This window comes from Telmatherina bonti, assembly GCF_933228915.1.
Source record: "Telmatherina bonti genome assembly, chromosome: 22".
NCBI classification, from domain to species: domain Eukaryota; kingdom Metazoa; phylum Chordata; class Actinopteri; order Atheriniformes; family Telmatherinidae; genus Telmatherina; species Telmatherina bonti.
In genome coordinates, this window is record NC_136631.1 from 6,831,911 (window position 1) to 6,856,469 (window position 24,559).

A 24,559-nucleotide genomic window follows, 5' to 3' on the forward strand; every position below is an offset into this window, starting at 1 on the left:
AGAAGTCGACCAGACCACAGCAGCAAGGGCACCAAAAGCAGAACAGTCAAGCCAGTAATGAACAAAAGATCATGTCAACTCAAAAAACTGCTATAACTGATCAATACACCTAATTTTTCTTCTATCATGTCTGACAAAGGCCTAAATTGCGCCATGTCACAGTATTAGGTTTTACAAATCAATCATTCACAGAATAACATAGTAATCTGTGTATAACTGTGTGAATTACACATACAGGTAACACAATGACTGTAGCCCCTTCAGTATGTCACCTGGTCTATTTTGATCAATAAAATCAGGTGTAACACAGAAACCACTAACTCAAAATTCCACTTTTTTCATCTTATCTTGAGGAAACAGACTTCAATATCCCAAGATAACAAGACAATTCATTCCATTATCATGAGAAAATTGCTCTCGTTGTTTTAAGAAAACAAGAAAGCAATTGGTTATTTCGAGACAACAGTCATTAAATAACAGTGGAGGACGTCTGCTTTTGGCTTCTTTAAAATGCTAAGAAATTTTAGTAATTTATTAATTTTAGTGACTGCAAAACTGTGCATATGAAATAAGATGTCCCTTATTCATTGTAAGTGACAAAGCTGTTGTGCAAATATATAATTTTATATAAAAATGACAAAGTGTGTGTGTGTATGTGTGTGTGTGTGTGTATGTATGTTGGGGCGGAGGGTCATGACCACAAAATAGGATTGAAAATCTGGTTTTTGTGTACATTTTTTTAGAACTGAGTTTTTGTTCAAGACAACCCTAACACACTCAGCTTTACAAATCTTGTAAAACAATGCATAGACAATTTCTTCTTTTTATACAGTCTTAGTCATGAAACTGTTTGCAGTTTTATGCATTTAATCCTGGTAAAATACCCATATCTCATGTGAGGGTTTCAAACTCTATGAAGTATTGTATTTATGTAACATTGAGTGTTTCTGGGTTACAGGTCAACATGGATGATATACCACTGCCAAAAACTCTTAATATAATAAAACAAGCACTGCGCAACAATGACCAAGCCTCAGCAGCTGCAATAATTAAAGAACATTTGGAACATGAAAACAACTTTCCACTGAATATTGGAATCACGGGAGAGACTGGTTCTGGAAAATCCAGCTTTGTTAATGCCTTTAGAGGGATTAGTGATTGTGATGAAGCAGCTGCCCCTACTGATTGTGTAGAGACCACCATGGAGGTCAAATCATATCCACATCCAGCCTATCCAAATGTCCTCTTATGGGATCTTCCTGGAATTGGAACCAGAAATTATCCATCTGACAAGTACATGGAGCTTGTTGGATTTCAGAAGTTTGACTTCTTCATCATCATCTCAGACACTCGATTCAGAGAAAATGATGTAAAACTTGCCAGGGAGATTCAGAGGATGGGGAAGAAGTTCTACTTTGTTCGCTCAAAGATTGACAATAATTTAGAGTCCGAACAAAGAAAGCTGAAGGATGAATTTAATGAACAGACGACGCTGGCAAAAGTCAGGGAGAAATGTATTCAAGGTGAGTATCTTGGGGTGGGGGGGACACAAGGGAGGATTTGGAGATTTAAAGGGGGAAGGAGGGATCGGTTAGCTACCATGTAACATCACTTTGCCCTGATGAATAAATGTATCATGATGTTAATCATTATTATTTATTGTTTTTTCCTTTCCCTTGCTTTCTTATTTTCTAATGTTTTATTTTCTATGTAAAGTACTTCGAGTCACCTTGTTGCTTAATAAATAAACTTGCCTTGCCTCAGCCAATTACAATAGCTCATCCTGTTGCTAACCCACCCAGTCTCCCTCTAGCAGTTTCTGTGGAGCACGGGCTGCGTTCACTTCAAATTATTCTTATAGTCGATCGCTGCTTGCACCACCAGCTAATATAAACACGCACCACCTCTGGGGATGGATGGGTGTTATTTGTGGCCACTTTGAAGTTGTTCCAGTCTGTAGCCTCTAAGCAGCGCTGCAGGCTAAACTTCTAATCCAGATGTTACCAGTTTTAACTGCAGCTGGCTGTGCCTTCAGGCTCCTGATATAAGTGGGCTTAAGCCTTATTTCCAAGTGGTCAGACATGCCCAAGTTGGATTTTGGTCTTGATATGCTGAAGGTAACAGGGATTAAAGTTTCCCAGAATACTAAAAGCAGCATCTTTTACAACTTGATATTGTATGTTATATTTGACATGTGAACAAGGGTCTTTTTAGGAAGAGGCATGCATGGTGTAGCATATATAGGGTTGTTTTCTGTACCACAAAGAGGATGGGGAAAAAAAGACCATATATAGGAAATGTTTTACATACTCAAGTAGCAAACAGTTGGTAATTTAGATCTGAGTCTTTGTTAATGTGAGTTTGAATAACCAAATGAATAAATTTTGTTTTTGTAAATCAATTTGATTAGTTATTTGAGAATAAATCCTAACTGATGTAATTTTCTGTTTCCAAAACAGGTCTTCAGACACAGGGAATCGAGTCTCCTCAGGTCTTCCTGATTACTAACACTGATCTCCGCCTCCATGATTTTTCTCTCTTACATGAGACCTTAGAGAGAGAGCTCCCAGAGCAGAAGAGGCATGCCCTGTTGGTGTCCATGCCAAACATCAATCTGGAGATCATCAACAACAACAAAAAATATTTCAAGGGGAGAATATGGGAATACACTGTTCTGTCTGCAGCTGGAGCAGCTGTACCACTTCCAGGTTTTTCTGTAGCTGTTGATCTGTCCATACTAGTTTGTGCTGTTATGCAGTTTGTGCTTGGGTTTGGTCTTGATCTGCCCTCACTGGAGAGACTTTCTATGAGCACAGGTGTACCATTTAATGATCTGCTTGCTGTAATCATGTCACCACTGGCTGCAACAGAAGTAACCAAAGACCTCATCCTGAAGGTAGCGGGTCAGTTAGCAGGCAGCGTTGTGTTAGTGGCAACAGAGGAAGTCAGTAAATACATTCCAATAATTGGAATCCCAGCATCAATGAGTCTCTCTGCTGTCACAACCTACAAGCTTCTGATATTTATAATTAATATGCTTGCTGAAGATGCTCAGAGGGTGTTCAAAAGAGCACTGAATTGAAACCCATCAGTGTAAATAAAATGCTTTGGCACAATAAAAACAAAGGAATGTTAAAACTAAGAAAGTTGTGTAAGCACCTGGGCTAACCTCTCTTTTTCTCAGCAATTCTACCTGGACCTGCTGCTGAGGACCTGTTGCCAATTGGTAATCGGTGGCGTTATAAAAGACTGCTATACTGCAGCGAGAGCTGATCTAAGAGCAAGCAGGGTGGAAGTGGCAACGAGGACTGGTAACGTATGAAGCAGTTTAAATGATAGATTGTTAATGTAATAGAGATATATTGGATCGTCAAGACTGTAGAAGTCCAGTCACTCACCCTGGTTTCTCCTGGAAAGTTTCCCTTCTTTACATATTCTTTCACTGAATGTGTTTTGTTTTATACCTTGTTTCATCAGTACTTTTATATTTTAACTGTTTTTTTACTTTATTTTTTTATTTTTTTAGCGCTCTCCTGCTGCAGTGAGACTGATGCCTGCCTGGTGATTGTCATTTTTAAACTGAACTGGATTTTAGGTTTTTGGGGGTTTTTTTGCATGTAGTTTAATCTTTTTTTTTTTAATTTTCCCTTTTTTATTACTGTTTTTAGTTGTGTTTCTTAATCAGTCTAAAATTCATTATTGTAATCTCTCTTAATGTAAGTTGCCTCATGACAAATTCCATACTGGATAAAATATAACCTCATAATTTTATGCATTTATGTGTAAATGGTGGTGAATTGTTTTTGTGGTACATTTCAAGATGTTTCGTGAGTAATTATCGGCTATAATGAACTTTATTTTATTTGGTTGACTTCATAAATAGTTTAAAAATACTTTGTCAGACATTGTGTATTGTGTTTTTTAATCTCTGAAATTACTGACAATTCAAACATGAACATAGAAATCAAGTTAATAAAGTTACTGGTAGCTAGTTACTGATACTGATCAGTGCTGAAAGCATTTTTCCAGCAAAACTATTTTATTTATATATATATATATATATATATAGATATATATATATATATATCTATATATATATATATATATGTGTGTGTAATTCTCTCTCTCTCTCTCTCTCTCTCTCTATATATACATATATATATATATATATATATATATATATATATATATATATATATATTTATATATATATATATATATATATATATATATATATATATATACATACATACATACAGTGAGGGACCGAGCCAAAAAACCAGAGAAGCACAAGGATTTTTTTTAGAAAAATATGTCTACATTTATTTAACAAAAATAACAAAATAAATCTTTTAGTGCAATAACTTTGGGCCCATAAAAGAGGTCAAAGAAAACAAACGTCAACCTAGGCATTAACATAAAGGACTCTAACACTAATTGACCTACCTAACTGACACACAAGGGACACATATATACTGGCTGATCAGGCCATTTTGATACACGAGGGGGGAGACAAATACAATACTCGATACCAACTGTAACATAAACTTAACATGTAATCAGTTAAGACAATAAACTAAACAATCTGAAATTCCTAAATAATGCAAAACAACTGACAAACAATCAATAGAAAAACCTAAACCTCTCCTACACTTCCCTCCTATAAAAAAAGATGGTTCTGCCCAATTAGGCCTCAGTCTGATTTAAGGAGCGCCAGTGCAGCCAGGACTCTTCTTTGGCAGGCTTGGGAACTCCAAGGAACTGGCTACTCAAAAGGAAAGTATATTAACTGAAAGCAAAGCAAATTGATAAGGTGACAAAATAAACCAAATTAACAAGGTGACAATGAGTTAACTAAGTGTGTGCACCCAGTTGGTTAACCCCCTGTCAACCCAGCTAATAAAAATATGAAAAATGATAAAGTATCTTTAAAGTGTTTACATAATGGAGGAAAAAAAAAAGAAAGTTACCAGACCTTTACTGTGTGGCAGCTCATGCTGCCCTCACACACCCACACACACACACACACACACACATATACATATATATATATATATATATATATATATATATATATATATATATATATATATATATATATATATATATATATATATATATATATATATATATGTGTATATATATATACATATATATATATATATATATATATATATATATATATATATATATATATATATATATATATATATATATATATATGTGTATATATATATATACATATATATATATATATATATATATATATATGTATATATATATATATATATTTATTTTTATATACATATGTGTATATAGTCATCCCCCCGGGACAAACACCACGCCACAGTTCTTTATCCACTGATGGCTTTATTTTGGTACACCTTAACAGGTATAAACAAATCCACTGTCGAACTGTCAACATACAGATATATATAAACATCACTTAGCATATCAATTGCTCTATAAATGTACACAATTAAAGACAAGCAAACATACCTCACTGGCTGCACATAACCAAGACGGAATGAAGTAGTTAGCGAAAAAGGAAATCTTAATATTGACACGTACATAATCTTTTTCATCCAGAAAAAACTCTTCTGTCATATGCTTTTAAAGCACAACATATTTTGGTACATATAGTTCTAATTCTGCTGCTAATTCAACTAGTTTTGATATGCTAATAAACAAAGCAAATGGCTGTCAGCTTTGGTGTTAACAGCTGTATAAGTAAATAAATGTATTCTAAAATACTATTTTAAACAAAAGGAAAAAAAAAAACAATTCCTGGATTTAGTTTGACACAGTAAGTGTACATAACAAACTAATGTTCATAATAACACTCCCTGAGAGAAAGATATCCTTTATCTGGAGTTAAGTAAGGAGTTATGACCCTAGTTATTCAATAGGTCATGCAGGTTATCAATACTAGGAAGCTGTCTTAAAGATTTGTAGGTAACACTTTACAATACGGGCCACAAAATTTGCTTCGTTACTCAGGAACTACTTAGGAACAAATAAGGGACGAATGATTCATTAATGATTACCTAAGCTTTGTATTCCCGTCACATCTTATTGAGTATTACTGATAATGATATTAGTTAGCCGTGACTATTTTTTCTTTAGCTTTAAAAGTACTATAAAATATAATCAGACACAACTGATTCATTGGGGTGGGCTTATGCTTCTGCCCACTCCTTTTGAACATTTTTATCATCTTTCATTTGTTTTTTTTTCTTGTTTTTAGATTGAATTATGTTCAAAAAAATTTCTAAACCAAAGATAATCATCCAATTCTCCAATGTGTTCATATTTGATGAGTACCTTACCTTTTTTCTGGTCCCAGGTTCAGATGTACCAAGTGAATAACAGAACCAAAATCTGTACCAGTTCATTTTAAAATATTTTTTTTCTCCTGATCAGCAAACACTCAAGTAGAAAGAGGATTTATAATGAGTAGTTAATCATTACTTTACCATTAACTAATCAGTACCTAAGCCTTTTGTGGCCCCTGAAGTAAATAAGAGCTCAAAATGAGTAGAAGCATAAGCCCAAACAAATGAATCAGTTGTCTCTGATTATGTTTTATAGTACTTTTAAAGCTAAAGAAAAAATAGTCATGACTAACTAATATTATCAGTAATATCTACTCAATCAGATGTGACGGGAATACAAAGCTTAGGTAATCATTAATGAATAATTAGTCCCTGATCGGGTTTTTGTCTCTTTTTATGATTAACTGATCATTATGTAATCATCCACTAATCAATAGCTAATCAATTCAATGTGACGGGAATACAAAACTTCGTTAATCATTATTGAATCATTAGTCCCCTATTCGTCCCTTATTCGTTCCTCAGTAGTTCCTGAGTAACGAAGCAAATTTTGTGACCCGTATTGTAAAGTGTTACCGATTTGTATTGTACTTGGTTCCAACCCTTCTATGATGAACTTCTCAGTTCATCATAGAAGTTCCCCTGATTGCGTAAAGAAATATAAATACTAATTTCAGATGTGTCCCCGGTGTCATTTGGTCAGTAAAAATGTATGAGCAATAACACAACATTAAAGGCAGAGTATGTAAGATTTCAAGGCGATTCTTTCCACCACCAGGTGGCAAACACCAGGTCGTGAGCAAAACCACAAAACTGCTACCTCCACAAACGACCACAGGTTGGCAGTAATGAGCTAAACTCACCCCTCACCCCTCCTCCTTGAGGGCAGGAATCGCTTGTGAACTGTAGCTCAGAGCCGCTCTTCAATAAATGGGCTTATACTCCCCCTACTGGTGGAAAAAAGTACCTTTTTTTTTTTTACTGGTCAGAAAACATTCATGAAGGATCTTTGTCATTAATTAAACTTGTAATTCAATAACGCATCAAATATGGACAGACTGGAACCTACATGTTTAAAAAACTAATTATGATTGTAGTTATTTTTTAGTTAATTTATTTTGAAAATTACTGAAAATCTTACATACTCTACCTTTAACACTGAATAAAACAAGTCTAGTTGTCTTCTATGCAAGCGTGTGGCATCACCATGATGTGGATGACTGAAGATCAACACCAGCTCTTATTACGGCTGCTTACAAGATGAAAACACATATTAAAAAAGAAAGAAAGAAATACAGGAAAAATTCTGTGATTTTGTTTGTTAGTTTTATTTAATTTAGTGTCATAAAGCCATTGTTAAACAGCAGGTACAATATTTTTTTAAGAGAGTGTAACACGGGTGGCTGGGGCATGTTAAAACAAAATAAATAAAGAAAATAAAAACAGATAAAAGAGGGTCCTCCCGGCCACCCTGTTTCTTTTCTCAATAAAAAACAGTTTAATAAAAATGAGATAAAATAATTAAAAAGTTAAAATAATAAAACCCCAGTTCTCTAAAATGTCCCTAAAATGTCCTGTAAAAACGTCCTTTAAAATGGCCACTGTGCGGCTTGGGGTGGCCCTCCTCTCTGCAGCGACAGATCCCATCTTCTCAGCCTTCCTTCGGCAACGTCACGTCCAGGACCTGCAGAGAGGAGCATACGCGGCAGTCTACACGCTTAGGAGGGGAACCCTCCTGCCTGGCCCTGCAGCCAGCCTCTTCCTCTGGACCCTAAACTCAGTCATTTTCCTCACGCTTGGTCCTGGACCAGGAGTATCCGTAGGCCCAGGACTGAGTAGCTGCGCCTTAGGGTCCAGACCGGCTGCTGCACTTCAGGCTCCACCTGGCCACCGCCAAGCCGTGGTGGGACCAGTCGTCCCACCTCCTCGTCGTCGTCCATTTTCAGGAGCTCTGTCCCCTTCCTTGTCCTGCGCTCTTCTGCTTCTGTTTCTCTCCTCTGCCAAACCTGTTGCTCCTCTAAAGAGTCTGCCCAGCCACTCACAGGTGTTCCCACTTAACAATTAAGGGCGAGGTCGATAGGCCTCCAAGGGGGTTAGTAACCAAACAACAACAGTTAAAAACACATGCAGTACAACTATTTCAATTTAAAACCCAAGCTTTTGACCCCGTCACAAGAGCACCCCCCACACACGCATGAACACCCCCACTCCTCTCTGGACTGGAAAAATTCCGTGTAACTAAGTTAAATCAGAGAGTGTTACACTTTCATCAGCTAAGGTTATCATACTCGCTGCTTCCTTCACACACATCCTGGCATATTATTTCATAGATTGTTTTAAGGCAAACAGCTCTTGATGTGCAGCTGAGTGGTGATCATGTGGTGTCAGGAAGATGCACGGAGGAAAGATCAAACATACTCATAGGTGGGTCCTTATGAAGAGATTTCTACCGCTGGCAGTTTGTCAAGGTAAGCACAGGTTTCCAGTGCTTAAAACATGTCAGATAGATAAACCTCTAAGTGTAAATTTCATATGCTGCACTTCTCAGAGATGCAAAATGTCCTGAAACCAGGTTTTCATTGATGGTGGTGAAGGAAACTTTCACAGCAAAAGGATTACAAAGTGATGACATTGTTCTGACTTGCTGTGGTGCAAAGATTACTTTTAAGTCATCAGTTACTTGCAATATGCTACATATTTCTATTAATAGATCAATGCAAAATCAATATCTTCAGCTAATGATTTTATTGTTCTGCAGCAAACAAATATCACTGATCTATTATAGTATTGATGATTTATATTTATGGCTGCACAGTGGACTAGTGGTTTGCATGGTGGCCTTGCAGTTAGAAAGTATGAGCCTTGGCTAATCAGTGCAGTTTTCAGTAAATATCTCCATCTTTGGGAGGTTTATAAACCCAGAGCTGTCTCAGACACTTTCTGTGCATCATCAGCAGACATTTCCAGGAAATAATTCAGAACTCTGTGAGTTCTGAAAGAAGAGTAGCACATTGCTACCATTGTTCCAGATACTGGAATGAAACTGGACATTTTCTTTGCTCTTGTTAATGCTGTGATGACTGCAAGAGGACCCAGCACCTTAAAACAGACAGTTTTGATGATTTGTGGAAAACTGAGTGGTGACCTGATGACAGCCTTTGCATTGTGAAAAGGGACCCTCATGTTGGCTGAAAATCGTTGCAATGATGGTATATTGAGACCAAACCCAGCTGTGTAGCTCATGACAACTTTCACAATCATACCTATATAAAAACCAGCGTAGAGACCTGGAACTGGAACAGCTGGTCCACCTGCAGACAGAACAGCAAGATACTTTATATACATCTGAAAAGCATCTTTTTTCTTGTTGACAGCCTCCTGGTTGATTTCAGCAACAGTCTGAAGCAGAGCATGTCTTCTCAGTCCAGGAAGATCTTTCTTAAAGGTCTCACACATGAAAGGGAAATCATACAGGCGAACGTCAGAGTTGGACACCAGGAAGACTTTAGGAGACTCAAATACTTCATTCTGAAGACCTGTGTTGCAAACAGAACACAAATTTTATTCAGACTGGAATTATATCCCATTAATTCAAACAAACTGACAAATAGGAAGCATATGACCCATATTTAAAGTCAAAGGTTGTTGAGAGATCCTTTAAAAAACTGAACTGTTACTGAAGTCAAAGAAAACACACCTTCAATGCAGTTTTGTCTGATTGTTTCCAGAGACTTCTCTTCACTGAAACTCTTCTGACTTCTTTGTGCAGCTCGCATATCGTTGTCGATGTTTGTGCGAACAAAGTAGAACTTCTTCCCCTTCTTCCTAATCTCCCGGGCAAGTTTTACGTCATTTTCCCAGAAGCGAGCGGCTGAGATGATGATGTAGAAGTCAAACTTGTTAAATCCAACAAGCTCCAGGTACTTATCAGCTGGAAAGCTGGTGGTTCCGATGCCAGGAAGGTCCCATAGTGTGACATTGGGATAGTCTGGATGACGGTACGGTTTTATGTCTGAGGTGGATTCTGCACAGCCAGTTGGAGCAGCTTCCTCATGTCTGTGATCTATCCCTCTAAAGGCATTTACAAAGCTGGATTTGCCAGAACCAGATTTTCCAACGATCCCAACATTTAGTGGAGTATTTAGCTTCTTTAAGTCTTCAATAATCTGTGCAACTATGACTGAGTCATTGTTCATCAGACCTGCTTTTAAGTCTTCAATTAGTTCTGGGAAAGCATCAGTTGTATCATCCATGTTGAGCCTTGAAGAGAAGATGACAAACTGGTTTTTAATTGAGGCCTTTTTATCTCAGACCACAGTAACTAAAATTACACCTAACCACAGAATATACAATGAAGGAGTTGTAGAAAATCTTAAAATCTACTTTTTGAAATGTTTTTACCCAGTTTAATGTTATTTTACACAGAAAATGACAAGACAAGTAAAATAAACTGAACAAAAATAACTGTGATTAAAGAAGCTACTTGCATGTATTTCTTCTAGAAACGTGTCACAGCAGCAGAAAGCTTTGTCCTGACTCTTGCTAAGTGGAACCCAAAAGAAGAATCTGTCGAGCTGTGATGGAAAATAAAGTTTACAGTAAAACCTGTGGGAGGGGACTCTACCAGGAAAAGAGAGGGAGGAGGAGCCTGGCATGAATGTTGTCAACATGATCTAATGGTTGTATCAGTGGGGGTTACATAGACAGGCTGGTTTTTGACTCATACACTTTCATTGGTTGTCACTTCTCATTATCTGCTCTGTGTGTGTGTGTGTGTTTGTGTGTTTGTTTTTGAGTGAGAGAGAGAATATCTGAAAGTCATAAACTCATTCATTGTGCTGTATTATCCTTAAACACATTCCTGATCCCCATGAATCCTTGAATATCTCCGTGCCATCGTGGAAGATAGAAAAACCGAAGTGTTCAGTATATTCAGGTATCACCTGACCTCATTCTCTGGACACATAATGTCGCTGAACCTAGAGCTAGTTCCTTAAATTCCTTCACATTGTTCATGTTGAAATGTTCCTACTTTTACTATTGAACACAGTCCTGGGTTCTACTGCTTTTTTTCTTCCATCTGATACCACCAAACCTCTAAGGATCACAATCATCATTGTGCTTGCTGATCAGACTTAACATGATTTTTTCTGAGGCAGCTGTGAAATATTAATGAAGATTTAGCTAATAGGTGAGATGAGGTGATATCTGTACTCTTATATTGACCCGGAGTGACTGAACTGGTAAACAGGAGGCCTAAGCAGCCATAATAGGATTGTGCAAAAAGTTTTAATTTAATTTGTGATAAAAACTTTCATTTAGTATGTAAACTTATTAATGGTTTATGCCCACTTTACCCCTTACTTTCTTTTGTATGGTTTACAATTGCAATGAAAAACCATCCTGCTCTTTAGTTTTGCACATCAGGCAGTATGATCCTGAAGGAAGGGTTGTTCTGATTTTTAGTCATATTGTTGAATAACGTCAAATCAAATAAATGAATTATATTTGCTAATGATAAATGTGGTGAAATTTTCAAAAATAAAAGTTTCCACCACTTAAAGGATGCTAATTCTCTGTGGTTTTTGTCTCATTATCAGGTGATGCATTTTAACATCAGCCTTTCTGGTTCACTGATCTCATTTCCTTGTTCTGTTTCTTAGCATTTCTGTTTGATGTTTTGTTCTGAAGGCTGATGAGCAGTTTGAGGTATTTGCTTACTTGTACACGTGGACTTTCACATTCCCCTAAAACCAAATAAAAGCTAGATCCAATTGATGTGTAATTAAAGACTGACAGCAAACCAGCATGTCAGAGGCACGCAATGGGTAGCAAATTGTCAATAATGACAAGATTTATTTAAGCTGTCAAATATTTTTTTTATCTTCTTTTATTACGTAAAGCTTCAGTCTTTGAGGAGGCAGAAACAAAATGTTGATCTTGTAACCTCTGACCTTTAGACGTCCCAACCTCAGATCACTCGGATTCCTCTGAACAGAATAAACATCATCCTTTGTTACTATTCAGGATCAGACCTTTGTTGGCATCAAACTAAACACAAAGGGCCGATGTCTGTTATTTTCATCTCAGCAACACTTCAACTATGAGAGACAAAATGTGTGGAAAGAATGCAGGAAATTCCATTGTAGGATTTTTAATGGACTAATTGGTATTATTTCACCAACAAACAACATACCAGTAACTTCTTCTTCATGAGCTCCTCTGTCCTCCACTCGTTACCTGTAGTAATGGCACCTGTTTGAACTCATCAGTATGAAAGACACCTGTCCACAACCTCGAACCGCAGACTCCAAACTCCACTGTGGACAGGACCAAAGAGCTGTCAGAGAACACCAGATAGACCTGCACCAGACTGGGAAGACGGAATCTGTGATAGGTAATCAATAATTACCTGTTGCAGCAATTATTTTGGGAGCAAATTTTGTAAAATAGGAAACATACAAGTGTGCTGATAATCTCCCTCTATCTTGGGCCACACGCAAAATCTCACCCTGTGGGGTCAAAATGATCACGAGAATGATGAGCTAAAGTCCCAGAACCACATGTGGGGGGGGTCTGCAGGCCAGAAAGCTTTCTGCAGCTTTCTGACCTGCAGAAAGCCTGAACCAAAGTAACAAAAGTCAACGTCAGTAACACACTACGTCACCAGGGCCTCAAATCCTGCAGCGCCAGACCTGCCTCCCAGCTTAACATTCTTTTAAAATATTAGAATATAATCTTAATTCCCAGATCATTAGGATGAACATTTTCCTCAGGGATTAAAGTATTTTTAATTTAAATATTTTATTTTTTATTGCAATAACAGTCCAAGTGATCCGATAGTGATACATATTTACATACATATGAATATTTAATGAGAATGTCCAGTTTATTGTTTAATCACTTGCAAAATAAAACGCAGAAACAAGCTGCAGGTTGCTGTGGAATCACTTATTAGTCAAATTTCTGGTGCAGAAGACAAAATAAAAATCTTGCTAGAGGATCTGGTATTTTCTGCAGAAGAAAACAAATAATAAACAAATCTCCAGTCATTCACAGTTTATATTTACTCCTGTTTAAAACATGAGCAGTGTTATGATGCAATCTGAATGTTCAGGAAAACTACAAACTTTTCACTATGAAGTTAAAACAACGTAAACCGAAGTGAGAGCAGCTGCTCGGCGGTGCAGAACAATCACACAAGGAAGTAAAACTGAAGCAGTTTAACAGAATATTTGTGCTACAAAACCATTGTCTAACATAAAGTGGCGTGATGATAAATACATGGTAGACTGCAGAGATAAAGGGAAAAATACAGAAACTAAATCACCAACACATAAAGATGATCTGAGAAGCTTCACCTGATGGAAGTGAAGAGTAAAATTACGTATGTTTGTCCAAATAAAGCAGATAAAATAATGTATATGATGATGGAAGCATCTGGATATTCTTTTCATACTAAAAGTAAATTAAAATGAGACATTTAACATGTAAACAGCATCAGTTTGCGCTTTATTAAGAACATGAGTAACACTTGTGCGCCCTCTAGAGGCCAAACGTCATCAGGCAGCTTTTCTTTTAACAGGAGCTGAATTATAGGAGGGGTTATAAATAACTTGAATAATCTAAAATTAATCTGATAGTTTAGTTTGACAGAAGCTGATATGATGAGAACTTTTTATGACGAAAGTTGAGTTTTAATAAAAGAATAAATTCATCATGTTGCTCATATTTCATTCGCTGTCAGTTTTCCTGCTTTGGATGACGATGGAAGTCCTTCTTCCCGCCCGTCTTGCTGGTCAGTTTTACATCCGTGATGATGATGTCATGGCTCACAGCCTTGCACATGTCATAGACGGTGAGCGCCGCCACGGAAACGGCGGTCAAAGCCTCCATCTCCACCCCCGTCCTGCCTGTAGTGCGGCAGGTTGCCGTAACGACGGCGGCGTTGTGCTGCTCGTCCAGGTGAAAGGTGATGGAGGCGTGGTCTAAAGGCAGCGGGTGGCAGAGCGGGATGAGCGCCGACGTCTGCTTTGAAGCCATGATGCCGGCCAGCTGCGCCACAGCCAGAGCGTCGCCTTTAGCCAGCTGGTTGTCCCGGAGAAGGCGGAAGGCGGCGGGGCCCAGGACGACGGTGGCGCTGGCTGTGGCTGCTCGACTTGTGGGGACTTTCCCCCCAACGTCCACCATGGTGGCTCGGCCCAGGGCGTCAGTGTGCGTCAGCTGGGCTTCGGAGTCGGCGTGAGCGTCGGAGACCAACAGAGTCTGTTTGTCGGAGCTTCGACTGTGCAGCAGTCGAGCGGAGCAGGGCGTCTGATTGGTTGGTTGTGTGCAAAAAGGACTTCCTGAGGTCATCGGCAGGCGGATCAGACCTTTAGGAGCCCCGGCGTGTGCGTACCTGAGACATTCTTCATTAGTGTAGCTCGTATCACGTGTCCATGTCTGGAAACGTGCAGTCTTAGTGTGACGGCTGGATAAACTCAGACCGACCTCTGAGGAGGGAGGGGAGCTGTGGAAGCTGATATGCATGTTGACATGAAAGCCTCCATTCCTCGAGGTTTTAGAGGAGCAGCTGAGAGCTGCCGGTGTGGGAGCAGTGCAGTGTGGAAGGCACAGAAAGCTATCTCTGCTCGGGACTCTCCTGCTGCCTGGGGGGCACACATGAAGAGCTGCAGGTGTAGAGAGGAACGGGTCGGTTTCAAGCTGGAGAACAACGGAGGACGAAGCCTTCTGGCTGCTTCGCTGCTTTGGCAAAAACTCCTGGGATGTGCCTGTTGGAGGAACAAAAGTTAAAGCAGAACAAGAGACATTTTTACATAAATGACAAAGCGAGGGCGGTTTGTACGTACAGCCGAGTCACCCACCAATGAGGATCATCGGTCTGTTCTTCATCTGGGAGATGCTGAACATGCCTGAACAGAGAAAACGCGTCACATCCAGGTGAAGCTCCACTTTTACAGCAGTCTGTTAGCCTAAATTCCACCATCCTCATCATCACCTGCATGTTGCTTCTTCTTCCTGCCAACGGCAGCTCCGATGATTTCCAGCAGCTCTTCATCGGACGCTCCAGACCGCAAAACGTCTCTGAGGGAGACTTCAGAGTTCCCGAACAAACACACCTGAGAAGACGGAAAGCAAAGGTTGAAGACAGAACGACGGATGGCTGCAAGTCTTTCAAAGCTTCCAACATCCAACAACGTGATGCAAGTTGTTTCTTTTTTAAATAAAAGTCCTCGTTTCTGCCTCCAAACTTCTGGTTCGAGCTGCCTTCACAGATCAGTATTTAGATCTGCTTCCTGATGTCAGGCAGCAGAATGAAGTCTGATTTCTGAACACTGAGACTCTACCTTGAGGTTTCCATCTGCTGTGATGCGTAAACGATTGCAGGAGCCGCAGAAATGATCCGACATGGAGGTGATGAAGCCCACCTGACCTTTGAACCCCGGCACCTTAAACATCTGTTAGAAAACAAAGTTTTCCGTTAAAACTGACTCAGCAGCAAAGAGCTTCATTTGGTTCCTATACGACACTCTGGAGCTGCTCAGACTGGTTCTGACCCTGTGCTGTGGTCACATGTGGACGTCTCTAAGCCTGTTTGGATGTTAAATAATCTGATCGGTCACACTGAGCTCTGGAAACTGGTGAAACTAAGATAAACAAGCTGATGAACTGTTTACACAAATCATTTTATCTTGAATAAGACTTGGATGTGTCAGACATGGACAGGAGTCCTGCTCTCCAGTCCAGCTTACTGCTGCTCCAGTACAGTGAGCTGGACTGGAGCCTCTTCTGGATGGAAGCAGGACGAAGGAGATGTTGATGGACGTTAGAAGTTGACCTTTAAGGTCCATGTTGCCTCGGTTGCCCGTACCTGTCGATATGCTCTCTACAACATCAAGAGAATCAGACGTACCTGACAGAACACATGACTCAGGCTCTGGTCATCTCACGCATCGATTACTGCAATTCCCTACTGGCAGGTCTGCCTGCATGCTGGTTAAACCTCTGCAGATGATCCAGAACGCCGCAGCGCTTCTGGTTTTCAACCAACCAAACAAGCTTATGTCACTCCACTGCTAATTGCTCTTCACTGGCTCTCGGTTGTACGCATGCATCAGGTTTAAAGCTTTGCTTCTGGCTTACAAAACAATAACTCAAACGGCTCCTGTCTACCTTCACTCCCTAATCCAGACCTACACTCCCTCTCCACAGCTACGTTCCACCAGTGGAAGACGCCTCGTGTTACCACCACAACGTGGGACTAAATCACCAGCCAGACTCTTTTCCTCTGTTGTGCCACGATGGTGGAATGATCTCCCAAACTCTGTCCGCTCTGCAGAGTCCCTGTCTACTTCTCAGAGCAAGCTGAAGACTCAGCTCTTCAAGGAGAACTTCAACATTTAGTATAGCTGTATTTGTTGGAAAGTTGGAGAACTTAGCCCAGTTCTTTGCTACAAACATTATGGTATTAATTCTTTGTATTATAACAAAGGTGATGTTATGGGGTGGGAAGGGTGAAAACCAAAAAAAAAAAACCAAAAAAAAGCCTGTAGCACTTCATAGAAGGACCTGTGTCCAACTGGACAGTCCACCAGCACCTTCCTACGACGTCCTCTACTGACTGGTTTCATGCTTGTGGTGTTCTCACTCATATGTAAGTCGCTTTGGATAAAAGTGTCTGCTAAATGACTGTAGAATAGAATAGGAGGATGTTTGGAACATGTCACATATGTCCACGTCTACATGTTTACCCCAGTTTTAGGGGGGAAAGATGTGGAAGCACAAACTATGCTGCAATCAGCTCCATCCATCCATACAACCATTTTCCTAACCGCTTGTTCCGATCAAGGGTTGCGAAGAAGCTGGAGCGTATCCCAGCAGTCATTGGGTGGGAGGTACCCCCTGAACCAGTCACCAGTCCATCACAGAGCCGTCGGCATCATTAGTAGACCTTCTCACTAAATACCACTGAAGCCTGTCCAGATTCATTTTTACAGGAGAATAAATTCCTGATAGTCGGAGCGCTGACCTTGGCGGTATCCGTGTGTCCAGTCTGGAGCATTTCCAAGCCGGGCCACTGCTGTCTGATCCGGTCCAGCATCTCCTGGTAGCTCACCATCTTCTTAAAGTTCCACTTGTTGCCTGCAGAGGAGAGAAAACATAATGACTGATGCATTAGAGCTGCTGGACAAACAGACTTCTGTTTCTGTGCTCAATCAGCATCACTCCTACAAGCAAAAGTAAATATAATCCAGTTTTACTGCAAAACATGTGGTAGACGCAGTAAAACTCACCATCGAAGGGCATGTATTCAATGAAACGAACTTCCAGAGGCTTCTTCTCCGTCAGCGCCACAAAATCTAACAGCTCGTCCTCGTTGAGGCCTCGCATGACGACACAGTTAATCTGTAAAACGGAGCAAACGACAAAAGGCTGCTGATTACAGCGCTGCACCGTCATCTTCCTCAGCAGGCTGATGTGTGGCTGACATGTCAAACACAAAGGGGGGAGGAGGTTTCAGCAACCTGCAGGAATCTGCATAAATAAAGTGATCTACTGGAGAGGGACGGGAAGGTGGTTAACGTCATGACAGTGATAACAGCTGTCAGGAGTTTTTCTGTTGTAAATGCACCGGACGGTTTCATCAGAAAGACGGACGCGCAGTCGTCCTTTTCAGACAGTCCTGAAGCTTCCTGGACTCCAGAAGAAGCAGCAACCATCTGCTACCGACGTCAAACTAATCAGTCAAACCTGATTTTATTTTATTTTTTTCCTTTTTTCCCCAGACTTAAAACTGGTCGTTTCTGTTTGTAATCAGAACTTCTGTCATACATCAGCAGGGAGAACTGCAGAAAAAAAAACTGCAGAAGCTCTAAAAAGTTAAAAGAAAACAAATGAGAATGCAAATCCTGCATTATACTGGAAGTTTCTTGTCCTTTCAGGTCATATTAATCTAAATGAAACCTTAATCTGCCATATAAACAATAATAATGGAAAATGATCTAATTAATCATTAGAAAATCATTAGTACAAGTTTTTCTGTACCAGTAAATGCAGGATTAGATCAAGATTAGTCATAAGTAAACTGAAAAGGGTTAATAAATATTAAAAGCAATGTTTAAAAAGTGGATTGCAAGAGATTGCAAATATGTTTAAGAATAAAATAATATTACTGGAGAACTTCTGTGTAAAAGATGAACAGACCTTGACAGGACTGTAGCCGAGCTCCACCGCCTTTTCAATGCCTTCCATTACTTTATGAAATCCTGGAAGAAAAACAAAGATGATTAAAATTTAAACCGATTAAATCAGACATCATTTCCGAAAATATGTCTCTAAATTCTGCACCGTTAATCCAGCAAAGTTTGAGCTGAGATTTATGACGCATGATTTTTAAAACTGATCATAGATCAGATATTTACAATCGTTCCCACAACGAGCTGCTTTCTGTCCACCGTAAACATTTCTATCTACGCTCAGCAGCAGCCCGAGTTTTACAGGCTCATAAAGTCATAAAGGTTTTGCACCTGTAAATGTTTGCAATGAATTTGCAGTTGCACCACTTTGTCTTTAAAATCAATCGACTCCCCTTTAAACAGCATGTTGCAGGTTAGAACCCCCTGTAAATCAATACTTACAAAAACAAGGGTGGGAATCTAATCGAAAAAATGGAAAATCTAGATTTTTTGCAAGACAATTTTAAAACTGATTTAAAAAAAAAAAAAAAAAAAAAATATATATATATATATATATATATATATATATATATATATATATATATATATATAATATTTTTTAAAAATGTGGTCATTTCTACTGTTATTATTGAGCTTTTTACTTTTCCTCTTGGGCATTATGGCAGCAGAATGATGGTCTGTCTACTGTGTTGTTGTTTTTTTCCTGCTTGAAATTAAGAAAAATAACGAGCAGAAAAAGTTTTTAAATGTCGCAATTTAAATCAAAACTGCCCGAATAATTTCAGTTCTTTCTATCTTATAGAAGAATGAAGTTACTTGGGAAATTAGCACCTTTTATTACTTAAGTGTAATGATTACGAATCAAAAGTCAGTTTGAATCGAGAATCGATTATGAATTTAATCGTCATCCCAAAAATCGGAATCAAATAGAATCGTGAATTGTTGTTGGTTTCACATCCCAATAGAAAAATATTGTAGGATCCACAGCTGGATAAAAAGACACTTATAAAGGCACTATTTTGTATTTTAGAGTAGTTTCTGTTAGATTTTTACTACTGCATCTTAAACTGTAAGACAGGGAGTGACGTAGAACCAGGGAGACGGTGGTGTGCTGAAAAAAAAGCAAGAAGTGCAGTAACAGCATCCCGCCTGTAGATGGCGTGTTTATTACTTTTAGGAGTAATAATGAATACACGCCACAGGTGAGATGCTGTTACTGATTGGGTGCTTTTCATGGCAGGAGGGCTTTGTTCAGCACAACAGCATCTCCCTGATCCTGCTTTTCTTCAGCATTGGTTCCTACAATATTTTTCTACATATTGATGTAAGGAGGGGGGTAGTCTAAACTGCAACATGTTCTTTAAAAACCTGCAGCGGTGCAGAAGGACTAGAAGGAATCTGCTCTCTGATTGGACAGTTTGATGGGTCACTGTCCAATCAGACAGACGTCTTGCAGTTTTGTGCTTTGCATCTGTAGATATGTTTGCCAAAAAAAAAACTGGATTTTCTTCCACAAATCTTTTTGCAAACCCTTTTCTGCACATTCACAAACTTTAAGGGAGATTTTTTTTTGAGCAAACATTAATTTACAGCTGCAAAATCTTTGGTAAAAAAATCAAATAGGCTCAGTTTAAAGTCAAAGACTCAAGATCAACCTCATTTTCTCTAAAAAAATGCAGGTTATCTGCTCTGCAGGGGGTTAGTTCATCTTAAATCTCATCTGATGGCAATTAAATCTACAGCGAGTAAGTCAAAGGCTCAGATTTCTATCAAGCTACAAATTTACGATCTATTGTCTTAAAAAACAGGATTGTTTCGGCCTCCATGTGCCGGTTTTTCCTCCCTTTCCTTCATTTCCTAATCCCAGTCAGTCCATCTGTGCTTGTCGTCTACAAGCCAACCACCCAGAGCTCTGCCCTGCTGTCACCTCCAGCCAACGTGTGCTCGGCACTCGCAGCCTCCCTCTCTAGCCTGGTGCGAACGGCCCACAGACACAAAGCAGCCGTTTGTTTTTTCCACCAGAATCCTTTTAACCGTCACGTTAGTCTTGCAGCAAACATTGTTTACCTTTCCGCCTGACGATAAACTCAAACTTAGTTGGAACCAGCGAGTCCAGGCTGATGTTAATCAGGTCCAGACCAGCTTCTTTCAGCTTCGGCAGAAGCTTGGCCAGGTTCATGCCGTTGGTTGTTACAGCAATCGTCTTCAGGCCCTCCAGCTTCCTCAGTTCACCTGCAGAGAGAACAACCAGCGAGGAAAGGGCGTGATGACGAGGAGGGGCTCAGCTGGTGCCAAACTGCCTCAATAGACGTCACTACATCCATCATATCCACTAGAATCCATCATATCCACTTATAATCCAAACACCCCAGAGATGGCTTTCATTTAGTTACCAGTTAAAGGTAAAAATCTAACAAACATCCTTCAGACTTTGTGAAAACTAAACCTGAGAGCGACTGACACTATCAGTGTTCAGAGGCTTTTCTTCTCATACAGATTTATCACCTAAAACCACAAGACTGTCATGCTTTTCTTACAATTACAGGTTTTTAATGTTAGAATTTACAGGTTATTATCTTGTTTAAATGCGGTTTGTTTCTTTGAATGATGGTCCTCGATAATAATAATAATAATAAAAAACAATCAGTGTGCAGTTTGTTATTTAAGTCACTGCTCCTTTAATAAACTCTGTTTTTATACGTTGAAACACAAATCATGGATCAGGTTGCAAGGCTGCAACATTTTCCAGCTGCGAGGGATGGATCATGGAAAAATCCCCATTTCTGTTCATGAGAGCGTGTATGTGGGAGTGTCATTAATCTAGACAAAACACAACCCTGGCGCACTGTTTTAGACCGCTTGGATCAAAACACATGAGCTCCAGGCGGAGCTGATCTACAGCTGCAGAGTAAAGTTACATCTCTTTACAAAGCCATCCAGACTCCTTCATCCATACTTCCATCTAATTCCAACTTTATATTGTTCTGCATTTCACGTTCCTTAAAAGTATGACGTTAAAACTCTTTTATTCATCCTTAAACGGTTTGCTATAGACGTTAAATCTCATTAAGACATCACACATGACCTGCAATAACATAGTGGCTAAAAACATATTGATCAGGAGCCTCTGAACTGTTCATGACCAGAGAAGTGGAATCTGTAAATTATTTACGCAAAACGCCAACAAAGATGCTGATAAAGATGTAGTTCACCTTGTATGCTATAACAATAAAGTTACATTAGTTAAAGTGTGAATAATTCAGAGGAAATCAGCCAGTTTGAGTTGTTTTGACAGTTTTTAGTGTGGTCTTATACCACAACAATAAGCTCTGCAGACCACTGAGAGCTACAGATCTGCTAGAAAAGAGGTAGATTGAGAGTCATGGGTCATTTCTCATCCCTAAAATGATCCAACTGAATAGAAGTGTAACCTTTTAATGTAAGTCATGTGACATCGCAGATGCTTTCTGTCACATGACGCAGTATTTCCTCATCTTCATGCTAATACTGTCTGTTAATGAAGACAGAGCCCTCTGGTCACACCACGTTGTGTTGTTCATGCATGTTATGTGTCGTGTTGCTTGTTCTGAGATCAGATCATGATGCTAAAATCATCTGTAATTACACAAAGCAAAGAAATGTGGTGTAACGAAGAGAAAGAATGCAGGGAGAATCCGTTCTCCACCCTTCCCATTAGATCCGGCCCAGTCAGCAGGTTCTGCACATGATTCTCTGAGGAGACCGCCACTGCAGCTATTTAACCGTTTGCATAAAACAAATTATGAAGCAGACACAACAGCAGAAATGGCTTTTTCTAATGTTTCCGTACTGATTATATCCAGCACATCAGGTCTGATGAGGGGCTCCCCTCCAGTCAGGCGGATTTTGTCCACTCCCTCTCGGACAAAGAGTCGAGCCAGGGTCAGCACCTCCGAGGTGGACAGCAGCTGTCCCCGCGGCGTGAGCTTCAACCCCTCCTCTGGCATGCAGTACTGGCCTGAAAGAAGGGAGACATAAACAGAAACATTAGAAAGATTTCACAGGTTGAAAGTGAAGATGATGCTCGAGTTTCCGCTCACATCGGAGGTTGCATTTTTCCGTCAGGGAGACGCGCAGGTAGCTGTGCCTCCGGCCGAAGCTGTCAGTCAGAAACGCAGAAAAAGGCAGGATGTTTTCCTCTCTCAGCCGCTCCTGGAGACAAAGAAAGCTGTTAGTGAACTTCATCGTTTCTAACTCAAGCGTGAGGCTTTGTAAACAGATCCTGAACTTTGTCACCGCTGGCACAACGACCAGCGTGTGATTCACAGATACAGCAGCACAGCTAAACTTTATTCAACTCTATGTGTCTGATTAATCTCAGGCAACTTTTGCAAATCTTAATTTGAAAATATGTTTTTTTTTTTTTTCTACAAATAAAATGATGGCATAAAATATTTTGTGATCGCCGTCATTACGAGTGATTACAGAAGTTCCTGGAAGGCAAAATGGAATGTAATTAGTTGCTACACTGTTATGTTCATGTTACTCTCATTATCCTAAATTAATATGAGCTCCCCAGTCCTAACTAGAGATGGTATCATGGCTCTGCTATGCCAGTACCTTGAATGGACTTTTTGTAACGACATAACATCATGAGACAGTAAACAGAACACAGTCCTGTACTGTCCTGACAGCAGCATCGTCATGATATTGTATAACTGGTTAATCATCATTCCTTCACATGGTTTGTTACTTTAGCCTCCATCAGGCCTGAATCTGGACAAACTGTCTCAACTTTTCATGTAGAAAATGATCATTTAGATCTGTTAGCTGATGGCTACAGCTGTTAGCAGCTGAAATAAAAACAACCTCAGGCCCAGGTTGGACCTCCAGACAGCTTTTAAAAAGTCAGCCTCACCTGTCTTGGTCTGGTCTTCAGAGATAAGAAGTTGGGAGCAGTGAAAGTGGAGTCTCGGAGTTCAAGTTCATTTTCCTTGTGCGTAGCACTGGAATACAAGCGGCTTCCGTAGGAACACTGACCAAAGACTTTTCTAAAATCTCTTAAACTGTTGTGTCTGATAAATAAGCGGCAGCACGTGCTCGTATGAGAAGCCATCATATATTTTATGACAGCTTCGTAGTCCTGTTAGTCCGAGCTGCTCTGCAGCAAAACATGTCAGTTCGCCAGAACCCCGGGGAGCGTATCAGGGGCGGGGCTAAAACAGCCAATCACATCGCCGGATGAGACCCCTGCTGCATGCTGGGTAATGTAGTTTAAATGACAAATCATTTTCCTGATGCATTTTAATTTCATTTCGCTGTTTTAAAATGGTTTTATTTATTTATTAACTTCATTTCCTTAATTTTTTTTAAATGAGGAAAATAAATGAAAGTGTATTTCAGCATTATCTGCTAAATTATAAAATAATATAAGCAGATTACGCTTATAATAGCTATAAAATTAAAAAGAAAAGTATGTGTTTTATTTAAAGGATGATTAAATACATAAATAAAAACATGACTAAAGCTGCAATATTAACATGGTTTCCCGTTTTCTTCAAAACATTTTTGAGGAAACTCACAAAAACTCACTCAAAAAAAGGTAAGCCCAATAATTCAACCACATATATTTTTAACAATAGGATGCTGAAAAAACTATCTTTAATCCATTGTCAAGGTAAAAGTAAACGAGACCTACTGTTTACATTTACACCCACTTATAACAGTTTAACTGTATCAAGAAGCAACTTTATAAATACTAATCAGCTTCAGCAAAGTCCATCTGTCCATCCAGCTCCTGTTGCCTATCTGAGGTCACATCAAGGGGCAGCTGCTTCAGCAGAGAAGTCCAGTCTTTCCTTTGTCAGCCACTCATCTGAGGAATCTGGAGGCGTTCCCAAACCAGCTGAGAGACAAAGATCATCTGATAATCCTCAGACTGTGTCTAACGACCTCTTCATGTCTGCTTTCTACAAAATGATCCTTAAAACCTCCTGCACTGATTAAAACACCTCAATACAAGTAAAACACTTTTCTTACAAATTTATA

General features: G+C 39.4%; 2 protein-coding genes across 3 annotated transcripts; one reads left to right on the plus strand and one right to left on the minus strand.

Moving 5' to 3' along the window:
• Nucleotides 1-964: 964 nt before the first annotated feature.
• Nucleotides 965-3,082, plus strand: LOC306772735 (interferon-inducible GTPase 5-like; the record flags this gene model as incomplete). Its single annotated transcript, XM_079262337.1, has 2 exons — nt 965-1,523; nt 2,460-3,082. 2 exons carry the CDS (start codon nt 965-967, stop codon nt 3,080-3,082), a joined length of 1,182 nt encoding a protein of 393 aa, XP_079118463.1.
• A 10,141-nt stretch (nt 3,083-13,223) lies between these two features.
• mocs1 (molybdenum cofactor synthesis 1) lies at nt 13,224-23,700 on the minus strand. 2 transcript variants are annotated; one of them, XM_079262555.1, is made up of 11 exons: nt 23,430-23,700; nt 22,612-22,723; nt 22,362-22,529; nt 20,600-20,764; nt 18,540-18,601; nt 17,630-17,741; nt 17,365-17,477; nt 15,683-15,793; nt 15,334-15,454; nt 15,200-15,247; nt 13,224-15,106 (listed from the first exon to the last, which is right to left on the minus strand). In XM_079262555.1, exons 1-11 carry the CDS (start codon nt 23,628-23,630, stop codon nt 14,079-14,081), a joined length of 2,241 nt encoding a protein of 746 aa, XP_079118681.1. In that variant the 5' UTR covers nt 23,631-23,700; the 3' UTR covers nt 13,224-14,078. The 2 variants fall into 2 exon arrangements, with proteins under 2 accessions (XP_079118681.1, XP_079118682.1); XM_079262556.1 differs by having other exon boundaries at nt 14,980-15,106; nt 15,185-15,247.
• Between the last annotated feature and the right edge of the window lie 859 nt (nt 23,701-24,559).